The sequence below is a fragment of the Cebus imitator genome, unplaced genomic scaffold (assembly GCF_001604975.1).
Source record: "Cebus imitator isolate Cc_AM_T3 unplaced genomic scaffold, Cebus_imitator-1.0 Scaffold300, whole genome shotgun sequence".
Lineage (NCBI taxonomy): Eukaryota > Metazoa > Chordata > Mammalia > Primates > Cebidae > Cebus > Cebus imitator.
In genome coordinates, this window is record NW_016107615.1 from 1013216 (window position 1) to 1032566 (window position 19351).

The 19351-nt window shown below is 34.4% G+C and overlaps 1 protein-coding gene across 5 annotated transcripts in view; it reads left to right on the forward strand.

Annotated features, from left to right (window-relative positions):
* Positions 1-19351, forward strand: part of NAALADL2 (N-acetylated alpha-linked acidic dipeptidase like 2) — a 1349309-nt gene that overhangs the window by 856694 nt on the left and 473264 nt on the right. For all 5 annotated transcript variants that reach the window (XM_017502844.2, XM_037729372.1, XM_017502843.2 and 2 more), the window contains one exon: positions 17324-17474. In XM_017502844.2, coding sequence (XP_017358333.1) covers positions 17324-17474 — 151 coding nt within the window. The remainder of the gene's footprint in view (positions 1-17323; positions 17475-19351) is intronic.

The window sequence follows — 19351 nt, forward strand, 5'->3', positions numbered from 1 at the left end:
GTTAATTTCATGATTATATATTATTACTTTTTTTAAAGATTTTGCATACAAATTCAGTTGTCGTGTTTCTCGTAAACCACCCCACACAGCGTTACTTGCAGAGTGGTTTGGGCTCCATTCCCATTTCCATTCCTCTTAGGGAGCATACTACCACCGAAACCAGATAATAACAACGATTCCCATATTTTTCACACATTAGAAATACATATTACAGCAGTTTCTGTGAAAAAAAATGTACAGGTCTGAAATGATGTGACTTTTCATCCATTTGATTGCACGATTTATCAATTGGCTTACTTCCCTAGAGCCTTTTCTAGATATTAGTTATGAAGCCAATAGGATAGCAGTGAACAGCACGCTGTTGTTTAACATAGGGTTTTTCCTTCTGTGCCATAAATCCCTGTAAAATTATATGTTAGTGACTTGAATGGAGTGGATAGCTTTTCACAGAATTAGGATTTTTTTTTTTTCTGCATTAAAATGAGAGAAAGGTAAAAGCCTTTCCAACCAAATCCAAATCCAACAAAATCCAAATGATTTTTTTAGTCTTATTTAATTTTAACAATTTCTAGAATAAGCAATCATTATGAGTCCAAGAATGAAAAAGTATCCTATACAACCAAATCCAAATGGTGATTTTCTTAGTCTTATTTAATTTTAACAATTTCAAGAATGAGTAATCATTATGAGTTCAGGAATGAAAAGTATCATTATTTGTACCAGACAGGAGAAAAGGGGAAGGAAGGAGAATTGCCATTCCATGTGAGTTATCTGTCTGGTTCCTTTCACATAAGTGTCTGTCATAATCCGGAGTCATGAGCTTTCGGATTTGCGGAAATGAATGTATTAGTGGATAATTTCCTTCTTTTCAACTATACAGATATGGAACATACTGACCCTTTTTTCTTTTCCCTTATCTTCTATCTATCTGGAGAACTTACAGCTATACAAGTATGTCCACATGCTTATGACCTAATATTCAGTAACTGCAACCCTCTATGCAAGTCTGGTATGATTTGCAGTTGGCTTTTATAATTGAGACAAAATGACACGTGCCTGTACTCATTTCTATATTAATTTGGCATTGTTTCTGCCTGTTGTTGGCTTTATTAAAGGCCTTCCCTGTGGCAACCCCCTCTTTTGTTTCCCTGTGAAGCCAGTGCTCATTTCGGCTAGCAGGGTGTGCTCGGCAGCTGCCAGACCAGATGCTCCACTGCTGGATATTTTGTCTGATTTGAGTCTAGGGACATGGTCAAACTACTTCGGAAATATTTAGTTTATCCAGATGTTGCAACCTTCAGCTAGCTGTCAGTTGTGACAAATTTGTTCCATTCTTAATGTTTGCAGATATTATAATGTGCAAATATTTTTCAGACTCATAAATTATGAAATGACATGCCTTTCTCCTTCTTTATATTTTCTGCTTTTATGTTAAATGATTCTCCAATCATACTTAATTTTGAGCTGGGTTTTCTAATTTCTTAAAATGATAATTAAGTTCCTGTGTAACTATGTGTGAACTATTTAAACCATAAATTGTTAGCGAAACATAGGTTCCACAGTATCACAAGAGTTTTATTGTTATATATTTTACTTTTCATTGCATTCTAGATGCTTTTGATTTGCTCTGTGATACAAAGTTATTTGAGAATCAATTACTTTTGTTCATTGTTGTATAATTAATTTCTAATTTGATATTTAAATAGGTAAATAATATGACAAATACGAATCTAGTTGCTATACATTTTTAAAGATTCTCCTTGGTGGCCACATAGATATAATATTTTTAAAATGCTTATATGGTGTGTGTGTGTGTGTTTCTGTGTGTGTGTTGTATGTGTGTTTGTGTATATGTATGTATGTCTTCTCCAAATAATATAATTCTCTATCTGAACTTTATTATTAATCTATTAACTTCCTGTATGTTCTTACAATTTTTGACTTCCAGAATTTGTCCAATTCTAAAAGACGTAAATCTCTATGTAATACTATTTATGAATTCCATCTTGAGTTTCAAATACATGTTTACTTTAGCTTTAGTTTTGTTTAGTGCTTTTAGGTTTATGACACATTCTTTATTTCTTTAATGTTTATTCATTGCATAATATATACCTCCAGTCTTTATGGCTTTTAATATTTTTATATGAATTTGTTTCTCTCTTTTTAATTTGCACGTCTATTTGCTTATTTTAACAAATGTTTATTATTTTGTTTTAAGAGTGTTTACTATAAAAAACATATTTCTAGAGTTTCATTCTCTTTGTTTGTTTGTTTGTTGAGACAGAGTCTCGCACTGTCACCTGTGCTGGAGTTCAGTGGCTCAGCTCACGGCAACCTCTGCTTCCCAGGTTCACAAGATTCTCCTGCCTCAGCCTCCCAAGTAGCTAGGATTACAGGTGCATACCACCACACCCAGCTAAGTTTTTTGTATTTTTAGTTGAGACTGGGTTTCACTATGTTGACAAGACTGGTCTTGAACTCCTGACCTCATGATCTGCCCATCTCAGCCTCCCAAAGTGCTGGGATTACAGGCATGAGCCACTGCACCCAGCCAGGTTTCATTCTCTTTATATCCATTTTAAACATCTTTGATTTCAATACAATAATTTACTTTCTTTTAGTGTAAAAATGTATGTGTTTTATTTTTCTTTCAGCGTACTTAATGTTCATTACAATATTTACCTCATGATTTTGGGGTTTTCTGATTTTATGTGCCCATCAAACATTATTACGCACATTTTTTTTCATTTTCTTAAACATTTTTGAGATCCTTTGGCAAGAAGTACATTGCTAGATTAATGATGAAAATGATATTACTTTACATAGGCCTTTTTCAAAGTATTACTGTGTATTATCTCATTTATCTTACTTATTTTACCTATTTAAGGTACCATTAGAAAAGTGTACTTAGATAAAACCACTACTGAGAGAGTTCCCGGGTGACTTCTGTGCATTCCTTGACAGTTGGATGTTCCTCCTACGCAAACTCTTACCTTCTGAAAAAGAATCCATACTCATTTCATCTCCAGTTCTCTGAATCTCTGTTCTTATGTAAAAGTCCAGAGCTTCTTAGAGATACTGTATAGGACTATTTTAGAATTGTCATTCCTTAATCCAACTTTGTATCCAAGAAATATTCTTTCTGAAAATGAAGCCATTCCATAGGGAACCTACAGAAATCTCAGACTTGTGGAAGGCCCACTGTGATCTCAACCTGAATCCTCATTACAGGAATTGGAAACGCAAAGACAGGGAGATTTCTCTCTCTTTGCCCAAGAGCATTCTCTTAATTCCTGTGAAGGTAATTTTAACATTTTTAAATTTGTTTAAAACTAGTGTTCCATTGTCACTATTAAGAGATACATTTGGGAGGCTGAGGCGGGCGGATTGCTTGAGCTCAGGAGTTCGTGACCAGCCTGGGCAACACGGTGAAACCCCATCTCTACTAAAATACAAAAATTAGCTGGACAAGGTGGTGTGCGACTGTAGTCCCAGCTACTTGGGAGGCTGAGGCAGAAGAATTGCTTGAACATGGTAGGTGGATGTTGCAGTGAGCCGAGATTGTGCCACTGCACTTCAGCCTGGGGGACAGAGNAAAAAAAAAAAAAAAAAAAAAAAAAAGAGATACATAATCATAGAAAAATCACAGCCCCTCCCAGAATGACAGTTTATTAAGTTGTAAATATATACAAATAAGAAAAATAATGAGTAATCTTTAAAATTGTAACAGTTAAAAAACTAGTCCTTTTTAAAAGTACTAGTGCAATTAGAAAAATGAATTATAATGAAATACAATAGTATTTCTGTACCTGTTTAAATTTTTAAATGTTAGAATATGTTATGTATGGTGCAGCCCTAGTAAGTATACATATAGAAATTGGGAATAATAAAAATAAAGGTGTCTGAAATATTCTTGTACCCTTGAATAATTTGAGACATAAATATGAAACATGCAGTCAACTTTGAACATCTGAAAATATAATAAAATTGTAAAAGTTTCAGAAGCATATATTTCTTTAACAATGTAAGCATTTTTTATCTTTGTCTATGAGCAATTCAATTATTTTGTTTCTGAAATAAATTAAGTAAAGCTTATTGAGTCTGATCAGCCCTTGTTTCCAGGGAATTGCAGTTCAATTTCATTTTTAATTAGAATTGAACATTGTGAATTTCTTAGCACTGGTAAGCAAAATCTAGCAATAAAGTATGTACTTAATTTGTATTAAGTTTCTGAAATTTAGTGTAAAGAGTGAGTAATATGTCTGGTTAATATTTAAACACCTCACAATGTTCTTTTGTAGAAGTTTTCATTTATAAAAGCTGCCGTTCTATAACAAATTACTTTCACTTTCAAATAAACCCGTTATCACAACATGAGCAAAACTTATTCAATTAAAAGAGAAAACAATGTAATTATTTACTCCCATTTGATTTGCACAGTAACTTGTGAAGATTCTATAAATGCCTCTGAAATGTAAATATGTTGGCTTAAACATCATTTTTGATTAAATATTACTGTTTTAATCAAGTTTAGATGTAGTCATGTGGGATAGACATTTTTATAGAGAGAAATATTTTTGTAAAAGAAGAGAGACATACTTCTCATTGTGATAAACTCACATAGAAAGAAGCTGTGAACCATAAGATCAGTTGTGCTGATTTTTCCTCTTTCAGGTTTTCACACCTATTTCTGTTTTGTGCCTTGTTTGTTCAATATCTATCTCTCTAATGTTGTTCATCACATTGGAGATACTTGAGGACTGTACATCTAACTATCTGTTTTCATCATGTCTGTGCACTCAGATGTTAAACTGGGTATGTTCTCTTCCTAGTATCCTGTCTTAATACAGTACCAAAGCAATGGAAAGGAGTTGGGGTGGGGGACTTGTGGGTGCCTAAATCACCTGGCATGCAGTCCATTGAAATATTACTCAGAGCTATATACCATTAGATGTCTGTGATGTGAAATGTAGCATGTTAATGTCTTGTTCAAAAGGTAAGTTAGAGCCAGAATGGGCTTTTGTTATCTTATTTATTTAAATAATATCTAAGATTTGAATGAAAATGTACATGTGGGTAATTTATGTATTCACCCCAGATGGAATAGGGATGCCTTTATGGACTAGGGAAGTGGAATCTCTAACTTTGACCTCTGATGGGTTTGTACTGTAAAAAGATTTTGTCAATTTCTGCTGTCAGACAGGATTGCAAAGGCAACTGGTAATCTATAAACTATACAGACAAGCAACATGTGCTCTGAGCCGTCTTTGCCAATTGTAAATCTTTCTAATTAGTGAAATTTTTTTTTGTTCTTAATTGAATTCTGTACATGAACTAGGCATCCAATTTGCTCCCTGATAAAAGAAGCTACCAATAATTCATGGGCATGTATATGAATTCTTGAGCATGCTCAGGAGTGTAATATCCCTTAGCTGTTTGTGTCTGTACTCATTCTATACAATAATACAATTAAATATATTAATTTCAAGAGGTGCTGAGGAATTACATGTCTGTGAAGTAGATTGCTTCTTTTTAATGAAGAAAAATGAATAATAAAGTAATAAATATATTTCCCTGATTGGTAGGGAAAATGTAATACATCATTATCTTTTTTTTTTTTTTTTTTTTTTTTTTTTTTTTTTTTTTTTTTTTTTGAGGCGGAGTTTCGCTTTTTTTTACCCAGGCTTGAGTGCAATGGCGCGATCTTGTCTCTCTGTAATCTCCGCCTCCTGGTTTCAAGCCATTCTTCTGCCTCCACATCCTGAGCAGCTGGAATTACAGGAGACCACCACCACACCCACCTAATTTTTGTATTTTTAGTAGAGATGGGGTTTCACCATGTTTGCCAGGTTGGTCTCAAACTCCTGACCTCAGGCTATCCACCCACCTCAGCCTCCCAAAATGCTGGGATTACAGCTGTGAGCCACCTAGCCTAGTACATTATCCTATTTTTAAAAGACAAGCAATAAATTATAAAAGTGTAAAAAAAAATAGTTAAAAAAAGATTACAGAAAAGCTGGAAGACCGAAGGACTCATGGTTCTTCCAATCTAACAAGCAATGAAAAACTAAGCGTGGTAATATATGCATGACAACAGAAGAGTGGCTATAAGTTTTATGAATATTGACTTTAGAAAATAAAATCATGTAATTTTGTTATTTTTATATCAAAAACCTTTTTTTTTTTTTCAGGATAACTGGTTTTTTTTTTTTTTTCCCTGCTTCCCTGACACTACTCGCCACCCCAGACAAACACAAAGAAATCACATCTCCTCAATTCTCAATCTGGTTTCCCTCTTCCCCTTCTTCATCATAACTACCACAATAAATAAATAAATAATAAAATGAGGAGGAAAAAATAACGCACATGTTACATAGTGCTTTACACTTCCGAAAATCAGATGTATTACCTCTTTTGGATCTCCTAGTCATTTTGTGTATTTGGCAGGGCAAATGTCATCCATTCTAAAATGAAGGAGAAAATTGAACTTCAGAGCTTCTCAGTGTCATGCCCAGCGTGTCTCTCCTAATGGCTGGTTGAGGACAAGACCCTCACTCTTAGTCCAGTGCTTTTTCATGGGCCAATGTTGCTTGCAGGGCAAACTACCAAAAAACACTTAGACACATCCAAATGTACTACTAGTAGCTTACAATGTCAGGTGGCACTTGCAAGCAGTGTAAGACTTGAAGATTTTATGATAAAATTTCAAAAGTACTTTGACATATGCCTTTAATGATAATATTCATTTGATATTTTTCCTCATACATTCTTTTTATGTCCAATAGCCTTGGAGGAGAATTATACATAAACATTTGTTTAAAGCAAATACTGTCAAAAGATGACTTTATTGTTTTGTTTCTCTTCATAGGATGATTCATAATCCTATAAATTACAAAGGTATTGAACATCAAATACACATTTAGTCACCATTTTTTTCTTTTATATATAAGAAAATTGGAAGTTCCATTTGGTATTTCAGTTATAAAGACAATTTTGAAGGCAGTAGAAACAGAAGTATTGAATATTGATTGCTATACACATTGACAGATCAGAAAATTACGTGTCACTGAACCTACGCAATAGCTAATTTCTGGTATTTTATTACCTTTAGAGATATTTTATTCTTATTAGTTATTATCCATGAGTTTCTGCTCATTTATTATGGCTTTATTAAATATGCTTTTAGTTAAAAATATTGGTAGCTTAATAAAAAATTTAAATATAGTAAATTTTCAAAGACTAAATGATGAAGAGCTCTATACTTTTTATTTGAACTTGCTTATTCAATTTAAAAAATTTGATTATCCCAGAGATTCAAGCATGTCACTGTATGAGGTCATTTTTTATCTCTTCACCCCCGTCTCTTCCTCTCTGCCTCAAACAATTACATATATAAGCAACTAACAATAAATAGTAAGTTGGTAAATCAGAAGCTTACTCTTTTTATGACTTAATTTCTAAACATATAGTACTAATATTATTTTCTGTTTCTTTTGAATGTAGTTTGCTTGATTCAAAAGCAGCAGCATGGCTATAGATGAAAAAACATTGCATGCAATTGATAATATTAACAATATATTTACTGATAAGGTTTGTATGTTTGCCCCCCAATATTGGCTGTGAGGAGTGGAATCATGTTAGAAAACTTACTAAAGACAAATGCTGTTATTCTTTTCAGTTCATAAATCACCTTTACAGGGGAAAGACCTGGTACCACTGGGTTTTCAGTTCCTCAGATATTTCTTTCTGAAAATACTTTCTGGCCCCCACTCTGGAATTATATACTCAATCTAGAACCTGGAGTAATGTATCTATAGGTTAATGTATCTATAGTTAATGTATCTACATTACTATAGTAATGTATCTATAGTAATGTATCTATAGGTTAATCCACAATGAATAGGAGAAATAAGGAGCACAGAAATGAAATATGCAATTCTCCTGGATATTTTGAAACTACAGTTAGAAAACTAACATCCTGCTGTTTTTAAGATTTTTTTTTTTTTAAGATTGGGCTTCTCCCATGCCACAACCATTGCAAAAATTGTCAAATAACATTATATGAATTTCAAAAAGAAATCTATAAAGTCACATTATTATTTTTCATTATTTGGAAGCAATGTGGCTTATTGGGGAAAAAGTACAGGAAAATAACTTATGAAGACACATTTCTGTCCATTCTTTTCCAGTCTGAAATCTATTAACTATGTGGTCTTAATCTTGTGATCCTTATATCATGGTTGCTTCATTTGTAAAATAAGAATAATTCCACAGTGTTATTGTGAGGCCACAATGGGAAATTAGTTTAAGATGGAATCAGTATATCTTATGAAACATGAAATGCTTCCTTCCTTCCTTCCTCCCTCCCTTCCTCCCTCCTTTTTTCCTTCCTTCCTTCTTTCCTTCCTTCCAGGCTTCCTTCCTTCTTCCTTCCTTCCTTCTTGAATTATGATATAAGCTGAAGATTATATTCAGAACTCTGCAGCAGCCCTGACTTTCTAAATAAATGCAAGTTTTTTTTTTTCCTTTACAAAAGCAGGAGGTCATTGCTTCTTATTAATCTCACCAGAATTATTTAAATAACTTTAGCTACATCAAGTAAAGCAATTTGAAATCCCAATTAAAGGTGTTCAGTGAATTCCAAGAAGAATGATGTTATTATGCCTTGGATATACTCAGTCTGATTACAGTGAATTTTCCTAGTCATAATAGTCTTTTTTAAAAAATGAAAAAAGAAAAATGAGTATATTTCTGAAGTATAACAGAGAAAAAACAGGAATCTTACAAGCATTTTTTAGTGGCATTCCTGCAACACAATATATAAGTAAAGGGCCAGATGGCAAACCTATTAATGGAAAAACAGTCTATAAAAAAAAAGGGTAACATAATATTTGAGCTTCAGAAGTAAAAATATCTGCTTAAGAAGTGATAATATGTGTCCAGTATTTTTATTTTTCATATACACCAGACCTATTTAATTTAAATGAATAAGAATGTGCTATCAGATGTCAGATTCATGTTTTCTAAAGTTCATTTTTTGTATTACTCTAGTTATGAAATTTTAATCTAAAATGTTTCAATCTATTGTTTCTATATACATTAATCCTCATGACAGGGCTTTGCAAAAATCCACGTCTTTTTTTAATAATCGAAATAAACAGGCATATAACTCTCGTAGTATTGATTTCAGTGTCTTCTCAGAAAGCAGATCATGGTAAGAAGCATCTGTTGTGTTTTATAAATTCACCCTTTAGCCAGTCTATTTTTAAGGGCGGGCATATAATTGAAAGGAAAGGCATACTTTAGTGAAAAGATTACCAGACTTGAATTCAGAAAACTGAAGCTTGATTCCTGGCATTACCACTTATTAGCTCTGACCCTGGGCCATTCCGTTAACCTTCGTGAAGCACAATTTCAGTGACTGGATAAAGAGAATTATAATAACTCAAATCAAATGATGTGAATAAAAATCAACAAATAAGAGATAGTGGCTGGCACAGAGTAGATATAGAGTTAAGTACTTGATGATTTGACCTGTAGTTGACTCAAAGACCTAGATTGTAATCACAATAATGTTCCTAAATCTTTGTATACAGTTTGGCAGATATTTGCCTTATGTGGGTTTATTAGCTTGCTAGGGCTGCCATAGCAGAACAACATAGACTGGGCAGTTTAAATTACACAATTTGTTTTCTGGAAGCGTGGAGTCTAGAAGTCCAAGATCAAAGACAAATAGGTTTGTTTTCTCCTAAGGCCTTTCTCCTAGGCTCAGTGTGTCCTCATACAACCTTTTTACACCGTGTCCATGCTTCTCTGCTGTCTCTTCTCTTTCTTCTGAGTACCTGGGTCATAGGGCATTAAGACCCACCCCTTCGACTTCATTTAACCTTAATTACTTCTTTCAATGTTCTGTTTCCAAATATAGTCACATTCCGAAGTAGACTAGAGGTTAGGAATTCAACATATGTATTTTGAGGGAACACAATTCAGTCCATAACCTTGAGAGTTAAATTTGTCTGTAAAACCAAGGTCTTATTTTTGATAAATATTCACTCTTCTTAGCTACACGAAGATTCAGAAAGCTTTTCTAGCTATAGAGGCCAAGTGAACGTTCCTCATGCTGGACCAATGTTTTGAAGAAGCTAAATGATGGAAAAAATGCAAGCTTTTCCCCTTGGTTCTTGATATTCAAGTGATAGTTCAGGGATGCCTGAACAGCAAAAGTAAAAAGATCAGGATAACATTTTAGTGGCTGAAAAGGGTGAGCAGGTAATTTAGGAGCACCTGTGAATGGACAAAAGCCTACCTATGGAATTCAACTGATGTTCCCTTGCTAGACACTGCGAATAAGTAGACTGTCCAAATGACAATAACTCCTCCTCCCAGATGAGAAAAGATGCTTTGGTTAAAAGTAACAATAGAAGTTAATAAGAAGAGAAGTTGGGTATCGGGAATCACCAAAGTGTCCTTTCTCTCTTACATTCTGTAGCATTAATTTTCCTTGAATAACCAAATGTTACTGCTGTGTCCTGCCCACATATTGCTAGTACCATTTCTTTCAGAGCTGATTATTTGGCAATAGATAGGACCTAGATTTACCTAATGTATCTCAAAAGAATGTGTTACTATGGTGCCCAGCAAGACATATGGAATCAGCTACCTTGAAGTTGGCCGAAAATATTTTATTTATAAAAATTTGTCAGAAAGATAAAATCACACATTCAAATTCCACTGGGATAGTCTCCACCACTCTCTTCATCTCCACTCTTAGATAAGAACACAAAACAAAAATCAAAATAAAATAAACCTATTTTTAATTATATATTTTTATAGAAGGATAAAAACAGAACACATTTAATTAATTAAATGTATTGCATCTTAAATTTCAATAACAAGCTGGCTTAATACTTACCTTCACATTCTAACTATATATCTATAAATATATATCTATATCTACATCTATCTATAAATATGTCTATATCTATAGATATATAAAAATATATCTATAGATTTAGATGCCACAACAAATGTGTCGTATAAGTTTTCTAGCCAGTAGGTGTGAATGGTCAAGCAAAAGCAAAATAATATTTATGTAATACGTTTGTACCCTATACATTATATTTTTCATTCATTCATACTTGATATATATCACAATATATTCATCAACTCAACAACAGTAGAAATATTATTTTGTGCTAAGCACTCTATGAGGCATTAGGTGAAAAATATGAAGCTATAGGTCCCTGCTTCAAACCAGCCACAATCTAGTGCCGCCCTACCAAATCCTCTTTAATTGCTAGGAAGGAAGACAAAATAAAATTTCACTTAGTGCACTGCGGGCATACCAATGCTTCCAATGATGCAATTTTGTTATTGTTGGTGGTGGAGCTATAATGTAGCCTGAAGGGAGTTGACTGACCTTGGGTTTAGAAACTGAAAAGTGTGATAGGATGACTAAGGACTGTTTCTCAGTTGCTAGTCTGGCAGCCCCTAACAGGCACCTTGCGTATGCTGGGATGTTAGCACCCATGAAAACTTGGACAAGGATCACGTTAGGCACTTAGTGGGTTCCTTGGGCTAAATAAGAGAGGGTGGGAGGCATATGTAAAGGAGGTTTGTTTAATGATCCCTGTAGTCATCGAAAACATCATGTGAAATATTTATATATTTTTGAGGAAGAATCCTTAACTGTGGAAGGATTAGTAACTATCACTAATGGACGTTTTGAATAAACGTTAATAAATTTATGTAATATTTAACTTCTGTCTTGGGAATAAAATACGCCTTGAAGAACTTTTAGGTTAGAAATATTCCCAACATAAACAGAATGTTGAAGGCTGCCTTAACACTGTTCATTTAACCCTGCATGATTATGTAATTGTCGTATACACACAGCAGCATATTTTAGGATATAAATACTGTGAAATCATTTTGAAAAATAAAATTAGCATTTTCTAGTATATTAAATGAGAGCTGAAAAGGAAGAAAGGAATAGTTTATTCGCTCAGAATTCTAATGTGTAGATTGTAAGTATTTCAGTTTCCTTTATATTGTGGCTAAAAAGAAGTTTAATGCAAAATTAAATGTTCATACTATATATTCTGATAAACCACATCATAACACTATTTTAAGTCTTTTTAACTATAGAAATTGTGGGCTTTTTTGGCAATAATATATTTCTCATCAATAGTTTAAAAGCAAGTTTCATATATGGCCCTATATTTTAAAATGCAATTAATGTGTCTTTATAAACATTTAACAAATTCATTGGATTAGACTACATGCTTTTTCGTTTAGAGCAGAGAGGATCTTTGCGGACAATATAATTCAATCTTTGCACTTTGTGGATGGTGAAACCCAGCCATAGAAAATTTATATAAGTTGTCACACAGCTATTTAGTGTCAAGGTTAGTACCAATTTCCTGAATTGTTTCCCATCCTAATGAATTTTTACCTGTCTTGGGTATGATTGATATATTTTCAAGTAACAGAATCCTTGTCAAAGAAAGTGAGGAAAATCTTACCCAGTTCAAGTACCAGCAGGATCTGGAGTCTGTGCAAGGTATTCCCTCTTCTGCCCACCCTCATCTACATTTTCTCTGACTGTCAGCTCCTTTTCTGTCAACAGTTTCCATGAAAGGCTCATAGTTTCTAAACCCTGAGTAAACGCGGTTGAGCAAGGCAAAAGACCCCCAGCCTGTCACATACAGATATTCAAGAGAGAGAGAAGTCAGGAATAGTTGAAGTTCAATGTCAGGAATTCTTGGCCTAAGTAAGACTTGACTCAGTTTTTCAGGAATTAGACCCCCATGTAGTCATCCTGCTGTAGCTTAAGCTCTCTCAAGCCCTAAAAGGTGCCGAGCGGGACTGAACACTTTCGCCTGTTCCAAGGGACAGTCTGCCACCAGCTGATGCAGATAACCCAGAAACAGCAGCCTTCACCCCTTTTACATAGGCTTGCCTTTGAATGCATTTTAAAAAGTATCATCCTACCAGAGTAGCAGATGTTTTAAACATTTTAGATAACCCCAACCTCAGCATGTTCAAACTGTAGTTAACAGCACAAAGGAGCATTTCTCATTTGGTTTGGTTTAGGCAATGTCCTTTTTGCCAACTTCACTGGATATCCAAAAATAGCTAATTTCTGAAATTAAGTGTTTTTATTTCTAAATTAAGAGCAGTATGATGGCCAGTGACAGATGGTACCAGGAGCCAAATTTGGCAACATTGAACAGGTGTTCACCTCAGGTCAAACCATTGCAGGCAGACGATGGAAGAGGGAGCTAAATCACATATTTGGCTCTATCCCGTCAGGGATGTGGGGAAGTAATCAACTCTAGCCAAAAATAGTATGTGATTACACGCTATTGCTTCATTAGAGGTCATCAGCTATTGAAAAATTCGTGTTATATATTGATTATAAAAGGGGTCACAACGTGTTACCAAATATACTCAGAAGAGACACAACTGGCAACTCTAGCATATTAGTTTTGGCTTAGATCTAAAACACTAGGTTTCATAAACATTAAACAATCAAATAGTTATTGTACTTAACCTTTATAGAAGGAATTCTTGAGGATACTTTGACTATCCCACTAAAGCAGGGTTAGCACATTAAAAAACAAACAAACAAACAAAAAGACAAAAAATAATGTGGATCCCCACATCCCTTTTTTCTACTGTGGCAGACATCACTCATAGAACCACTTTTGCAATAACCCTGAACGTGGCCTCACAATCCCCCCCCTAGACAGCCATTCTTTGCCAGTTAATTGGAGTTAGCACTCAAGATGGAAATTTTGGCCATCCCACTGGTAAACTGAACTTAGATGTTCACAGACCTGTTCCTACTTCTCTCCATATCCTAATTCCAATGTTTTACCTGCAAAAAAGTGACACACAACACATTGTGGTAGATGGATAAGTGGCCCAGAAATCTTAAAAACAGTTTTTCATGAGCAAGTAGTTCTCAAGCAAAATGTTAATTGCCAAAATCATACAGAAATAGGCTTAACTTGACGTGTAATTAAAATATATGTTTTTGACTAGTGATTTTTGGATACACCAGTAAATGTTTCCTAAAAAGAAATCGTAGTAAATGTTGGTGAAAGTGAAGGGAAGCAAATACATATCTATCCAGTAAGACTATAAATTACTTATTAGCTTCTCCAAAGGGACAATAGCTTATCAAAAATCATAAAAAATGAATAATTTGACCTGGAAATATATTTCATATATTTCATGAAAAGAGATATTTTTGCAGAGATTTTGCTAAAAGGATATTTATCGCATATAATATTGAAATATTAAAAATTGTAAAGTTTAAAATTATTTCAATTAACAAATTTAAAATTAACAACTGTTATATGACCAACAATCAGGGATTAGCTAAATAACATTTATGGCCTCTCTATATAATAGTATTTATATTATATATTTGTATATTTAACAGTATATGGCTACTTAAATTATATAAAATTGTCAGCATAGACAAATGTTTATTATGTAGTGATAAGAAATGAAAAGAGGTTGCAAAGTAGCATTTATGCTGTGGTTTATTTTGTCAGGGTATGTATGCGTGTGCAAAAGCCCTAGTAAAAAAAAGTCTCAATACCCCAACAAGTTAATATTAACTATTTCTTGACAGAACGATGGGACTTTTTTCCTTTGCCTACACCTTTTTCTCTGTAATGATCATGAATTGCTTTAGGATAAAAAGTAATTTTTTAGTATTTAGACACTTGCTTTCTAGAGAAGTTTATTTTTTATCAAAATTTTTTTTTAGTTTTTATTTGTTTAAAAAGTAATACAGAATTCTGAAAGAGATTTAAAAAGCAGCAAGGATACTCCCACCTACAGAATGCCACTCTTAACATTTTGGAATATTTACATTCCTTTATTTACAAACAGATTATTTTGTTGTTTATTGAGGCATATTTTGCATACAGTACAATTCATCATTTTAAGGTGATGGGTATATGATATATACCAACCACTATAATCAAGATACAGAATGTTTCTATCACCCTCAGAAACCCCCTCCTTAGCTTTATAATTAAACCACTCTCCCCAGCTGCTCTCTAGCAATCACTGATCTGATTTCTGTTCCTAGGTTTTCAACTTTTCAGGAATGTTATGTACATGGAATTATGCAGGAAGTAGCTTTTTTAGTCTGGCTTCTTTCATTTAATGTGATGCTTTTGAGATTCATCCATGTTTCCCTTTTTATTGCTGAGTTATATTGTATTTTTTATATATTCTTCTACAGTAAGCAAACATCCAAAATCCATTGATTATTCTTTTTAAGAATATCTGTATGTCCATGTAAATATTAGAAACCCCCTCCCGCTCGTGATCTCAGTGATGAGAATTTGGAGAGTAAGTCTTCAATCTGGCTCTCTCATTCACACATTCTTTGCTGTTGCCCTTTCTCTTTCTCCCTTTTAAAATTCTTCTCTCCTTTCTACTGAAACACTGAAGGGAAAATAATGACAAAAGCCTGATAAGGGTGGTTGTTATACAACAGAAATGAGTCAATTATGCTTTACTTAGGTTCTCAGTGTTAGTTTATTTAATCATAAAATAATACACACTATTCATTACACCAAAAATCAGAAAAGCATTTTTAAAGGACTAGGAAAAATGCCATTATTGTGGCACACCTAAATTTTATATCTGTTTCTATTCTTTGCATGTTGTTTTAAAATTGTACTATATATGCAATAATGTTTAATTTTTTCTAATGGAAGGGCATCCCAAATATTTTCTTGGGGATCTCCTTTCTTTAAGAATAGCTGTGCCGGGTGCAGTGTCTCACACTTGTAATCCCAGCACTTTGGGAGGCTGAGGCAGGTGGATTATTTGAGGTCAGGAGTTTGAGACCAGCCTGGCCATCATGGTGAAACCCCATCTCTACTAAAAATACAAAAAGTAGCCAGGTGTGGTAGCAGGTACTCTAATCCCAGCGACTTTGGAGGCCGAGGCAGGAAAATAACTTCAACCTGGAAGGTGGAGGTTGTGGTGAGCCTAGATCACGCCACTGCACTCCAGCCTGGGCAACACAGTGAAACTCTATCTCAGAAACAAACAAATAAATAAATAAATATTAAAAAAGGAATAGCTGTTGTGCCTAGCTTGCATCTGTCTCATTCATTCTCTCATTTAGCAATGCTCTTGAAAGCCTACTTAGTACAAGATGTACAATGCTGGGGAAGAAAACCACAGTCCCCGCCCTCGGGGGGTGGTGCTGCCTTGATTACTGCAAATGTCAATAAGCAGTAATTGGGAAGTGAAGTATGGGTGTTAAGTAAAGTCACACAAGGAGCAGTGACTGCCTATATTGAATATGACCTTCAGTCATATTTTCCTTTATTATCTCTATGTTTCCTAATTACTTTTCCTCGCTCAGGAAAAACTAATAGAATTAGCAAATCATGATTATTGTCCTTTATATTAGGCAAATCATACTAAGATGACTAAAATGAATAAGCACTTTACCAAAAAAAAAAATCAATTTAAAATGTTAAAATAAAGATAAACTTGGTATATTGTCAAGTTTGTCTGTTCTATCATACTTATCTATTGTGCGGTTGCCAAAGAATAGAGAGGAATCTTTACATTAAATTCGTCTCAAATGACAGGGTCTATTTTCAAAACATTTAACAACAGGGACAGAACAAGTGCTGATCCCTCAGAAGGAGACCCCCATTAGGTATGTGTAAATTCCTCAGTGGCTGTGTCTGGGACATCTGGCTGGTACAACCAGGCAGAGACCAAGATGACTAGTAGACCGGGGGCTCTCAGGAGATTCAGGACAGTGACTATTTACAAACAGTGCCAAAGTATTTCAACATGTTAATGCCCAGCATGACAGGCTCATACCTGGAGGAAATAGGTCACAATACTGCAGGTGATTTTTGCTTTAGAGAAAGACATAGTGGTGACAACAACTCTCCTTTTAAAGGAAGAGCCTTATGTGTGGTAGATCCTCTGTTGATCCAAAAAAGTAAAAAGTTAAAATACACTTAGTTGAAAATCAGAGAGCGAGGAATTCAATGAACAGACAATTGAAATAAAATATTATAGGAATGCTGGTAGAGACAGAGGAAAACAAGGGCAAGAAAAGAGGAGAAAAAAGGCCAGTAGAAAAATCCTTTGACTGGGCTTGATGGAAGTCTGAAATGTCTGCTTATTTTAAAAGAAAAAAAAAAAAAAAAAAAAAAAAAAAGGAAAAAAAGTCATCATAGCCACATTGGCGAAATAGCACTATATGAAATTTTAATGTGCGTGATAATATTTTTAATAGCTTGCTTCCCTCTTTTAGCTTTCCTTATTGGAAAAAGCTGGATTTGGAGGTGTTCTTCTATATATTGATCCTTGTGATTTACCAAAGACTGTGAATCCTAGCCATGATACCTTCATGGTGTCACTGAATCCGGGAGGAGACCCTTCTACGCCTGGTTACCCAAGTGTCGGTAAGTTTGTTGTTCATCATTATTATATTTGTAAGTAAGCATTACAAGGTTGCAATTTAGAATTAAATGCTACCTATCAGGAATAGTGAAGTCAAATAATTCTTATCATCCCATGTTTAAAAAAGCAATTTATTTTTTATCTACTCAAAATTATAGACTACCAATTTGTTGGTATAAATTGGATTTATACTATAATGAAATTTTATCTCAACAAATTGAAGTACGCTGAACAGACAGAAAACATATTTTATGTGTTATTGTTAGTTGACTGATGAGATAAATTAGCAGCAGGAGTGACAGGCACTCCAGGTAGGCCAATCACACTTACAAATACCCAGGAGCGTCAAATGTTTGCTGCTTCGGGGCAGCTGTAACAGCTTTAAGTCCAGGGTCTAGAGGTCTAGAGGTCCGCATGATCAAGTTAGGTAAGTTAAGCAGTAAGAAAAGATTCTAGAGAAGAATGGATTTAATATGATTTTCTGGCTGACTTAAGAGAAGCGACTGCATTGTTTTGGCCAGTCACTGACAGCATAGTGATGGCTACATTGCAGCAAACATGTTTCTCTTTCCTAGATAGCTGTATTCATGACATTCGGGATCACGTGGCAGAGAGAAAACAGCTGTGGTTTTCGCAGATGCTCACTGCATCACTGAATTTCTGTCCAATGTGTCATTGACAGGTATTCTGTTCATTCAACCTGGCTGAGGAAAAAGCTCTTTGCATCTTCTTCCAGGGTGATACTGACCCATTAACCATGACACTTCAGTCAGTAATTAAACTGACCACCCCAAAATTATGTAACTATTTATGTGTTCTGCCAATACTTTTATTTTTCCCCCAAACCATCACAAAAAAATTTACTAGTTATCTTACTCAAATTCAGCTGTCTATTCTCTCCATGTTAACTTTACCAATTAATTAGCAACTTTCCCCAAGAAGGAAGCAAATGGAATCTCATATGAATTATAACTTATGAATTTTATAGAGTCTACTGATTATTGCTTTTTCTTCTACACACTACAAATGTATTCCTTTAATAATCCATGTCAATTTTATCTGGGATCTCACTGCTTTGTACTTTGTACAGTCCCATGTCTTATTATTACAATTTTAAGTTAGAATTAGTAGGCGTATATCTGCAATTTCTAGACATCACCCAAAGCACCAATCCAGCTCTCCCATTGGCAAATACGCTCACTGCCCCAGGTTGTAATTGCTCAGTGTCAGGAAGCTGCGTTTGGCAGCTAACTCGCTGTGACAAGTCAATGGGCTACAGTGCTACCAAAAACAGACTCGGTACCAGTACTGAAACTTAAGTTGGTAAGTTCTTCAGTTGGCACCATGACTTTTAACTGTTTTTTTGCCCCAGGTCATTTCATAAATGCTGAGTTTAGTAATAGCTAGCAGGTGTTGACCAGAGTTGTAAGCAGTTCCAACATGCTTTTTCCTACTTTTTATTCTGAAATAATTTAAACGTATAAAATAGTAGAAAGTTTCGAATATGCAGAATCTCTGAAATCTCTCTCTTTACTCTGCCATTGCCTTGATGAATAGTGTCCAGCTTCTTTTTATCCACACTAATGTTCTTATGAAATAGCTGCACCCCTGCTTTCCTCTCCTAAACATACTCTTTCATTTTTTACATGACCAGGTTGCAATTTTCCAAATTTTTCTGTTCGGCTTCTCTTTTAATTAAAAATTCCATTGAAAAACATTTTTCACTTCTTTCATTTGACTGTAAACCATCAAAAGAAGCCACACAGCAGCTTGAGCACTTTGCTGCTTAGATATGTTTTTCCACCAGATAACTTCATTTATTGTTTTAAAATTCTACCTTCTATAAAGCCGTGGGGCATGGACACAATTCAGTCAAATT